General features: G+C 35.5%; 1 protein-coding gene across 4 annotated transcripts; it reads left to right on the top strand.

Moving 5' to 3' along the window:
• Positions 1–526: 526 nt before the first annotated feature.
• On the top strand, positions 527–10,491 carry LOC135583228 (uncharacterized). Of its 4 annotated transcripts, none has more exons than XM_065103634.1 (12): positions 527–666; positions 1,447–1,715; positions 1,799–1,873; positions 2,000–2,058; positions 2,136–2,271; positions 2,955–3,051; positions 3,203–3,269; positions 4,973–5,071; positions 6,621–6,710; positions 9,035–9,189; positions 9,711–9,812; positions 10,197–10,491. In XM_065103634.1, the coding sequence occupies exons 2-12, from the start codon at positions 1,463–1,465 to the stop codon at positions 10,309–10,311; spliced, it is 1,248 nt and encodes a 415-aa protein (XP_064959706.1). In that variant the 5' UTR covers positions 527–666; positions 1,447–1,462; the 3' UTR covers positions 10,312–10,491. The 4 variants fall into 4 exon arrangements, with proteins under 4 accessions (XP_064959706.1, XP_064959709.1, XP_064959708.1 ...); XM_065103636.1 differs by lacking the exon at positions 527–666 and adding an exon at positions 920–1,036; XM_065103635.1 differs by lacking the exon at positions 527–666 and adding an exon at positions 1,235–1,361.
• Positions 10,492–10,982: the final 491 nt, after the last annotated feature.

Genomic DNA, 10,982 nt, shown 5'->3' with positions numbered 1-10,982 from the left:
CGTGACACGTGGATGGCTGGAGATGAAGGGCGGCAGCGAGCTGCTTGGTGATCGACTCGAGGGAGGAAGCCGCCATGCGACGGTCGCCGTCGGTCCGCTGGAGATCTCACTCCCAGCCACCACGTGGAGGTCCGTGATCGATGAGGCGGCGGGCGGCACGTGACGGTAGGTCTCGAAAGTGTTTTTTTGTTTTTTGTATGACGTGCATAGTCTCTTCTTTGTCTGATTCCTGTTTTGGGCGAGAGAAAACGTTTCCTCGACACCGACGGGTGTTAGAAACAAAACTATCAATAATTTCACATTTTAATTTTTTTAATATTTAATATATTTATTACAAACAAACAAACCATAAAGCATTTATATGTCGTTTTATATTCCAATAAATCATTGTCCTTTTAAATAAAAATATAGTTAATATCATGAAGCCATGAATATTAAATCGATCCCCATTTCCATCATCCACATTAAATAAAAGACACATCACAAACAAAGCATTACGTTTAAATTAAGAGGCATTAAGGGGATGTATCGGTCGCTCGTTGGGATCCAAACCAATGCCCTCGAACAACACCCACCTTTAAATGCCCTCTCCCCGATCGCAATTCCAAACGTCTTCGTCTTTCACTCTCTGCTTCTTGAATCGCTCTCTGCTTGCTGAGATCTGTGGTAAGTCACTCGCTGCTGGTTCGTTGTATCTCAATTTTTCTTTCTTTTCGTGCCTTGGTTGATGCGTTGCGTCAGTGATTTCTCGTGGTCTAATGTTCATTTGCACGATTGAGTTAGTGGTTTGGAAATCAAATGAAGGTTGCTCCTTCTTTTGGCATTGAGTTCCTGCTTTGCTTTCAAGGTTGTATCTGGATTTCTTCGAGTAATCGCTAAGGATCTCTAGATGAGTTAAGTTTCAGAAAAATCTTTCTCCGTGGCTATTCAGCGCCCCTTTTTTCTTACTTTCTCGTTTGTTTGCCTTGTGACGTGCGAATTCTATAGTGCGGAGACCAAGAGGCTGTTCAATTTAGCTTCTGATTGGATAAGAAAGGTGAGAGTGCTTGATTGCTTTAATTATATGTGATGGACTCGTGGGATTGGTCCAAGTATGAATTTTCTGGATTCTAGTTCTTAGGTAATGCCCGTGAGTCACCTATAGCTTTAGTCGTTAGCATTTACTTCATCCTTCCTGTGTTGGTTGAACTCAGGATTGTTATGCCACGTTTCAGCTTTAGCTTGTGGATGCCTTTCGCCTTCAAGTATGAAAATTTAGTTACATCCCATCTGTTATTAGGGAACTGTTAGCTTTGATTTAGTAGCTTCTCTTATTCCTTATTGTTAAGGACAACACATCCTTGTTATCCTAGGATGGCTTGGTGAGCGATCTTCTATTAAGATAAAGATCAGTAACGTGTTTGATAATTGTTAGGCATTAACAATCATTGAATTTGCATCTGGCAGAACAAAGTTCCAGGATATGGGATGCGTTGGTTCAAAACCAGAAGATGCAGTTGCAAACAAAGGAAGGCCAGGGATTGTCGAAGAGGTGGCGGTCTTCGTGCCAGGCTTGCGAGCCCCTAAAAACGTAGACTTTGTTCAGTCACTGGGTGACAGATTGCCGAAGCGTTTAGTCGAACACCTGTCAGCCCTGAGAACTAAAATAGTAGTTATGGCTGCCCAAGAGGCACCAACTGTTGCAAAGCCAAGGAGAAAAACAGCCACACAACATGGTCAGCAGATTGAGATTTTGTGAACTCCACTCTGTTTGGGCTAATCTGAATAGGCAAGCACCTAATAGATTTTGTGCATGCAGGAGGTTCCAGTTTGGCTGATCTTCTGCAGGCTCTGGAAGACTACTTACCAGTTCTACTGGGATTGGCGAAAGATGGTAACTTGGTTCATTTGTTTTATGAAGACTTGATTTTTATTTTTATCATCTTAATTTTTGCACTCAAATCATGATTTATTCAATTTGTTTCAACTTTCTGACCATTGTGTTAACTACAATTTGCAGGAAGTCAACTAACAGACAAAGTACAGTTTGCATGGGCTAACCGGATGGATGATGCTGAGGTACTGTAACATATTGCTTCCACCTTCTATGCTGTTTTTATCTTAGAATAAGAAAAGCTTATTGGTGACTGTTGCAGGAAACAAAAATGGCAAATGCTTGGTATGAGGTGCTTTCAGTTCTGCACTTGATGGCTATGATATGTTTCTCTGAGGCCAACTTATTGCTTCTTCCCAAAGTATCTGGCGATGGAGATCATCTTAAGGAATATGAAGGTGGGTATTGAGGTCTGGATTTGAAAAGTAAAAAGAGCATCATTACATTTTTTCACATCACCTTGCATCCTTAATGAAGTCTGTACATCCTTTTTATTAGTTCCACAGATCTGCTTTAGTGAAGAAGGATCACATCCTTTCTTGATTGAGAAGATTTCACAGATCGTTGGTATTGGTCTTGTTATCATATCCAACTCAGAGACAATTACCTCACTTCTGTTCCATTAAGATCTTCAAGAAGTTGAAGAGGTCATTTGTTTTTTATGAAGAAACATTACATTCTTTCTTGATTGAGATATATTCCACAAATATTCTCTGGTACCATTTTCTTTCATCATATCCAACGAAACAATCACCTTGTTTTTGCTCCAGTAAGATCTTTCTTCACGAACCTGTTACTGTTAGTGTCACAATCATTAACCAGATTCGAGATTCCAGAGAGATCATTTGTTTTTAAATGTTATAGTTAGCCACAACATAAATCTAGTCACAAAAGTCATATGATTAGTGTAGTTCATATAATTAGATATTATGCTTCATTCTTATTTTGTGGCTTTCTTTGATGTTGCCAATTTCACCTCACAAAATCCTTCCTGCATATAAAATTTAAATTGTGTGGCAAGATGTATGAGGTGAACATTATGATCACTTGGAGAAACTTCAGTTTAGCGATATTTTCACAGAAAGCAGGAGGACCTCCATTGATAAATTCTTGAAGGCAGCAGGCTATTTGGATTGTGCTATTCAGCATGTCCTTCCTCGACTTCCTCCTGATCTGAGGTTATGATCTAGTAAATATTTTAGCCACATCTTAGAGATTAATTTTGTTAATTTGCTACATGTAACTGTTATCTACGCAAGATCCTGGGTTAAGATGTTTCCCTTTGAGATTGACATGCTTTGATTTTTTCATCATTATTGCAATTTGTAGGAAGGAACTTCCTGTAGACCTGGCTGAAGGAGTGCTCCGCTCTCTTCATATTCAAGCATTGGGTCAGGTACTTATTCTCTTAGGTTATGTACATTGATTCTATGGGATAATTTAGGCTCATCCTATAGTCAAAGAGTTCTTTTTTCTTTTATAAATATCTTTTAATTTAAACTATGTTGGCTATATTCTCTTTCTTGACTAGAGCTTATTTTGCTATACCTTTTGATTAAACCAAGTACCCAGTGTTGATTGGCTTTATTCTTGTACGATTATTTAATTTTTCGATGCCTGTTTGCCATGCAATCTAGTAAGGTCAAACTTAACACCGGGTAGCTCACCTTTGCACTGCAGTGGGTGCATGGTTGGTGAAAGTTTTTAGATGCAGATGCAAGTGAACTAATTCTGATATATGAATTTGAAGTTTTGAGCAATAAAGAGGACCATTGGTGGAGTATCATTTATTATATAAGCATCTAAGATAAATGAATTTAATGATGTCACTAAAATGAGAATACTGATCCATGCTGTCAAGTGACTTGTCTTCAGAAAATGCAAAATATAGGTTTTTCAAAAATGGGTACCGGTCATACATGGCTAATGGCACATGGAAGTAGCAGTTTGTACAAAATGCATAGAAGTGTCCAAACCTGGTCACCTCGCATCCAAAATAAAGGCTCGATGCTAGGTGAAGATAGTGCAAGGAGCAATATGCAGGTTGCCAATTCATGAACTTATGAAGATGGTCAATGTGGTACAAAGTTTGATTATAGACTTGAGAGTTAAGTGTAAAAATAACATCAGGTCCAATATAATATGGAGATCAAAACAAAATAATCATGATATTGGAATCTCCTTGTGGAAAATGTTTATTTGTATGTGTTCAAGTTCAATTCTTTTGTTTGGTTAATGTCATCTTTTGGATTTAGCATATGTTTATAATCAATTCTTTTGTTCATTCGTATTTTGGTATCTTTTCAGCGTATGTTTCTGAAAAAATGTAGAAGCTAAAAGTTTGTTCTCCAAAATTTTCAGAAACAATTGAGTAATTTTTCTTATAATGAAGGATATATTTTGCATTGGCAATGTTCTTTATGTTATCAAAGTTAATTGTTTTCCTGTCACTTGAACTATGATATGAAACAGTTCAAGAGTTCTTTCCTAATGACTTCTGCATATTTCGAATGATGTTAATGACTTAATTATACCATTTGGACCTTTTTAATTATCCTGTGAACACTCAAGTAATGCATCTGCCATATGTGATTAGTTGACTGCAACTTTGTAGCTAATGCTGATAAAGAGCCACTGACACAAGTTTATCTTTTCTCAGTATCATATCGGAACTATATCTGTTCTTTATTATATGGTTATTCTATGTCCTATAAGCACTTGTGTAATGCATCTTTTGAATGGGATAACTTAACTGTAATGTTGTAGATATTTCTGATAATAGAACCATTAAGACAGGTTATATCTATTTTCAGTATCGATAATGAGGCTATATCTATTATTTGTAATATAGTTATGCTGGTTTGCAGTTTTGATAAAATTCTATAAAATAAATTAGCATAATATAGAAGCTCCATGATCTACACAATATTGGTGTTCTAAAATCTTCAGATACCAGTGTCTGAACTGTCATTTAAATGATCTTTGAATTTGCATTAACATGAGAGTGTCCCTTTATTGTGCTTCTATGTACATGAGCTAGCAATAAACATTTTTCTCACTCTAATTTGCTCTCCTTCCCTGTTCCCATGATTGGTTTAGAGTGTTGATATTCAACTATGGATGGCAATGGATAGTGTCACGGCTACCCTTGCTGTGAAAAGGAGGTTAGCATGTGAGATGGTTAAGTGCTGGCAACAGGTTGTGCTACAATTCAACACTTTAGTCATCTACAGCTTCTTCCTGCTTGCTTTCCTCTTTGTACATTAGAAAACTCTTTTGTTATTTATTATAGGGAAACAAGTGGCAACAGATCACTTTCTGCTTATTTATGTGCTTATGAAATTGTCATTTTACACTTGCATATTAAATGCTATTTGGTTCATGCATCTTGACTTTCGTTTTTATGTTTCTTTAATTTTGTTTCTAGTTTGACTTCTGTTGTTTATGTTCCTTGTGCAGTATGTCATTTTTATTTTGTTCTGTCAATAAATAAACTTTTTTACAATGAATGGTAATATCTATTTTAGGTGAAATATCTTACAAGTATTAGATGTTTTTCATTCTTATTCATGCAAGGAACTGTGGATACCATGAGTTATCATTTATTAGCTGGCTAAATCAATCTTTCTTCCCACAGATCATCAGTAGATTTATTTTGGCCTTAACTACTAAATACCTGTTAATTGTCATCGGTTCTCTCTCTCTTTTTTATTTGGCTGTTGATCTATATTTCTATTTTCGCTAGTGGTAGCATTATACTTGTTACCATGCTGCAGCAACTGCACATTGAATGTTTACACCAACTTTCTAAAAACCAAATTGGCTTCCAGTCTCTATTCCTTGAGCTTTCTCTTACATAGTATTATTCATGAAAATATAATAAAATTGCTAAATGGCCACTTGTTTCCTATTTTAAGTCATAAGATGAAGGATGGCCATTAAATAACACCAATAATTGATGTGCTGATTAGTCAAGTATCTCTAGTATCTCTCTCAAAGATTTGACTCCATGTGCTTATTTATGTGGATTTGGCTCAAGAATTGACATTCTGATCTGCTAAGTGGACCTTTTTGCTTATAGACTCGTAACCAGTACTAGTGATAGAGGCTTAATCTTTCTAGGAAGCTCTTTTTGACAGAATCGGATATCCAACCATTTCATCGGTGCTTATTACGATGTTGATTGATGATACTGTTCAAGGTTATTTTTATCTTCTCTTTGAATGAAATATTAATTCCAGCTAGATCGTAGTGCATGCTATTTTAACTTCTACAATACTGTTATTATCATTATTGTGGTCAGTTTGTGTTTATTGCTTTTGATGATCTTTAATTATATCGTTGTTAGTAACATTGCTATTTGTGTTTATAGTTGCATCAATGCATTGCCATAATGTTTTTCACATGTTATATGCTAATTCTACATTCTCATTTGAAATAATCACTTCCTGTCATCATTTTCAACATAAGAAAACATGTTTTATCCTTTCTACATTCTAACTAAAATGTTAACCTGACAGCATTAATCTTTATTCAACAAACATGCTTTTTTCTGGTCATTTTATGGTCATGTCTAATTGATATCTTCTTGGTAGTGATATTTTGCGATCATTAATGCTTATATTTAATTTTTTGTCAAGAGAATTTATTGGGTTTTTACATTGGAATATGTTGAACATTTCTTTCAGATGTCATGTTTGCATGTGAAGTTTTAATAACTATGAAGAATACCATTTTGTGTTTTCAGGCTACTGATTACATTGCACAATATCCATTAGCTGAAGGTTGGGGAGGAAAGCACCATCTCTTTATCAAGTTGAAATATGTTGAAGCAAAGGTTAGTTGTTCCCTTACCTTATAAAATTTGGAACTTCTATAAAATAGTCAACAGATTAATGTTGAATTTTGGTGTATGTTTATAGCCCTAGATCTCATACTTTTAACATGCATAATGGAGATAAAACATGTTTAATTAGAACAAGGGTTTCTCAAATTATCGATGACAATTAGTACTTCTTGTCCTCGATTGGGCAATTAATACTCAAAATATATTATATTGCATCAGTACGAAATATTTTTTAGAGAAGTGCCTTGGGTGGTAAATTCATCATCGAATTGTTTTGAGGTTAAATTTGGATTTAACCATTAACAACCTACTATTTGATTCACCACCATCCAAGATTCTCATTGTTACCCACCCAACCATCCATCATCACGATCATGATTGTCATCCTTATCACCACACAACATAAAGTCCAGAGGACCAAGTTTTAATAGTGAATCATTGAGTTGATCGAGCAAGTGCACGTGAGTTTGCGGTTTGAACTGTTAACCATCAAGTTCTATTCTACCAAGGTGGTTCCACCCAAACTCATTAATAGTACACTAAGTGGAATCAAATTGAGTTCGAGAATGTGATTTGGCGATATCAGTGCACGTAGGTTCATGTTGGATTTTTCTTTCACAAGAATTCAAGCTAACATATATGGTGGATGAATTCCAATGTGACCTTTAAGTTGTTAGAAAAGTGTCCAATATATTTATGAACTTCTATAGCCTCTCTTGTATGAAATCTGGAGTAGGCTAGACATATGGAACCAGAGCCCAAGTACATTGGGCAAACCTAAAGGAACAATGAATATTTTATGAATATGAATTAAATACCATATGAAACAAAGAAGGGCAATACATAGCATTTGAACACATGACATGCTTCCATCCTATGATAAAGGTTTTGAATTGGGTGATCACTTTTCACAAAAGCTTAAATTTTTGTGTTATCGGCCACACCTGATATATATCACTTGACTCGTTCGATCCTTAGCAATATGAATTACTAAGATATTCTTAATTCTCTCTTAATTCAATCTCGCACATGAATATTTTCCTAGCATTTATTCTCATTCCTGTTCATGCGTAGGATGATTGTCTTCATCTTGTTCATATCGCTACTCATCTTCATTTAGTCAAATTTTAATTTGATGTGGCCTGCAACCAACTGGTCATCTAACTCTTTCTTTTTTAAATTTGACTGATTCTTTTGTCCACTTGGTTCTCATACTATGTTAGAATTATTTTTTACTATAGTTTTCCTAGTGTTACCAGTCAGGGTTGCCATACATGGAGATCGGTTACCAATACAATCTAAGAACTTAAAAGTTGATAGGAAAAACCTACTGTATTTATGAAGTTTAACATCTCCTAGATTAGGCTTGACACACTTGCATGTGGAAAGTGGAACTTGAACCCAAGTGCATGGTACAAGCTAGAGAGAAGAACAGACATTACACAAATATGAAAATCAGGTGAAATAAAGAGGTGCAAATACAAGATTCATATTTGATTGCTATCATTTCATTTGAAAACTTAAGACTGTACATGAGATATGATGTATATTGTTAATATTCCCCTGCACATGTGGGTGAGCAAATAGGCCTAAGAGCAACATATAAAACTTGAACTAATCGGGGATTGTTTTTTAATGCGTGCCTGGGGAAGATTTGAAGGTAAAGACCTTTAGCTTTGGTGCAGTTTAAAAATATTTAGCATTATCATTTCATCTAAAAACTCAATCCTTTAGATTGAATATGATCTATGTTTTGAATAGTTCATGCTTAAAAAAGTATAACATGAACAATTAGTTGACTAAACCATGCTAAAAGAAGTAGCTGACAAATCTAGACATTCAGTCAATTTGAACTTAAGAACATCAAATCTAGTCACTAAAAAGATTGGGATAAAGGGCTATTATGGTTTAAATGCATCTAACCTGACCCACATCCAACACTCATATATTGGGTTTAAATGGATCTAACATGATTCACATCCAAGACAACCCAAAACTATGTATTAGAATATTCTTTCTTCCTCTGTCTCTCTCTATCACGGTGACTAGTACTCTTCCAACCATGTAGTCAAGATCCAAAGAAGTTGAAAGATTTAAGTAGAATTGTCTTGTTAAGTGTATTGGTACTTAGTTTGTAGATAAACATTAAGAAATTGATTATCCTGTAAGTGTGCTGATGCTTTGCGTCCAGAAGGAATTCATAGTTCCGATGTTCTCCTTTCTGTCAAGTAACAGTGGTTTCTAGCAGACATCATCCTTCTCAAGTCCTTGAAACCGAGTTCCACATGTTTACATGTCTTTTTCCACATTAACAGGCTGCTGCTTATTATTATCATGGTGTACTCCTTGATGAAGGGAACACACAGAAATCCCATACGGCAGCCGTCGCTGCTCTGAAAGCAGCTGATGACTTTCTTAAAGAAAGCAAAAGGGCATCTGAGGCATTCAATGTGCTGCCTCCCACAACAAGGTTGTTCCTCTCGTGCTACTTTCTAGTCGACTAGATTTTTCATTTGAACTTACCTTTGTTTTTCCTTTCCTGATCATATGAGTAATATCGTGAGACTTTTAGATGCAATAAATAACAGTACTTTTGTTATGAAATTTTGACATGGAAAATCAAAGGTGATGAAAACAATGGGTAGAAATGCTGGATTTCATATGGCAAAAAAGGGTATCAAGCTGGACTTGTTTCGTTTCATGTTTGTAACTATTTGAAATAAGTATGCGGTCCAAAATTGAGATCTAAGACCAAAAAAATTATGCATGTTCTTCAATCTAGGTAGTTCAATGATTGTTTAGTCACCTTGAGGTAAGCAAATGATGAAAATTAGAGCACTCGAATCTAAACAGGAACAAAACTCAATATATATCTTTTACTTCTGGGTTTTTGGTTTAATATAAAATCATGTTTGATAATTTGAATATGATATTCTCAAGTATATTGAATCTAAACCATCTGATCATGTCTATTATTTATATCCTTAACAGGAATCCACTGCCCTGGGGTTCTATGAAGTATCTTTGTGAGAAAATCCCCAAACATGTATCCAGCAAGGTTCGGATAAATCGAGACCTCTACACTCAAGACAGGTATGATATGCCAAATGATTTTAGTAGTAATCCTTATCTTATTCTCCCTAAGTCAGCTGACAAAGACTAACTTTTACTCCTCATTTCTCTTAAATCAAACACACACGACCAAGTTCTTTTATGTTTCAATATATTTGTCTCCTTCAGCGGACTTGACTTTGTAATCTCTCTTAAAAGGCCATCATGAATTTATAGCTAATACTCTGTATCTGAAATTTTTTGCATCTGAAATTTGACCACTTCTAATTCTTCATCGGATCATATCGACCACTGTAGTATTGTGATCTCTGGACCAAACTGTGTCGCATCAAACTATTTGCCATTTAATGGGAGATAAAATTTGCCAGTCAAACTGATTCCTAAACACCTAATGGCCATTTACAGGATCCTTGAGAGAGCACCAACATTGCCGGATTTTCCTGTGGCTCTTAAACCTGATGAGTATCGACTTCCTGAAGTGGATCCTTCATGGAACTACAGTATGTGGATCTCTGTTTGAAGATGTGAGCGAGTCTTTCTCCAAAAGTTTGCGAGAAACGACTTCCATTTCAGTTTACTCCTTGTTCTCTTCTCCCTCAACTTCTCCTTGTTCACTAAAGATCTCTTTTGTATGCTGATATCGTTAATGTGTACATTAAGGCGAAAATAATGCATTGTGCATAAGTGTTTTGGTTTTCAATGGCACCTATATGAGTACATTAACTGATGGCTTTCTCATGCTTTCGCCCATTAGGTAGAACATTAGAACAAAGTGTAAATTAAATGGCATATAAGTCTTTATTCATAAACTTGGAACCATTTAAATCAAATAACATTATATTTCAAAGTCCTTTTATGATAACATTGGATTCATCCAAAGCTCCATATTGATCAATGGTCAATCAATCCATTGATCGATATGGATTGATTTCATAAAAGGAAGTAACTTGACATTGTAAACTTAGTTGATACGTACGTTTATTATTGATTTCCTATTGATGAAGCTGTGTTTTTTTACTTTTTTGTCAAATAGAAAATTGTGGTTTATACTTTATTATTAACGCCATTAACGCCGTCCATTTCCGTTTCGCTTTGTGCTATCGTTGAGCTACCAATGGTACATTAAAGCCATGTGCGTCAAGAACACATCCGGACCCATTTGTCTATCGGCCATTCTATCTCCCGATACCA

Source organism: Musa acuminata, chromosome BXJ2-4, assembly GCF_036884655.1.
Source record: "Musa acuminata AAA Group cultivar baxijiao chromosome BXJ2-4, Cavendish_Baxijiao_AAA, whole genome shotgun sequence".
NCBI classification, from domain to species: domain Eukaryota; kingdom Viridiplantae; phylum Streptophyta; class Magnoliopsida; order Zingiberales; family Musaceae; genus Musa; species Musa acuminata.
Note: the sequence above shows the minus strand (reverse complement) of the source record. Positions and strands in the feature narration are given on the sequence as shown.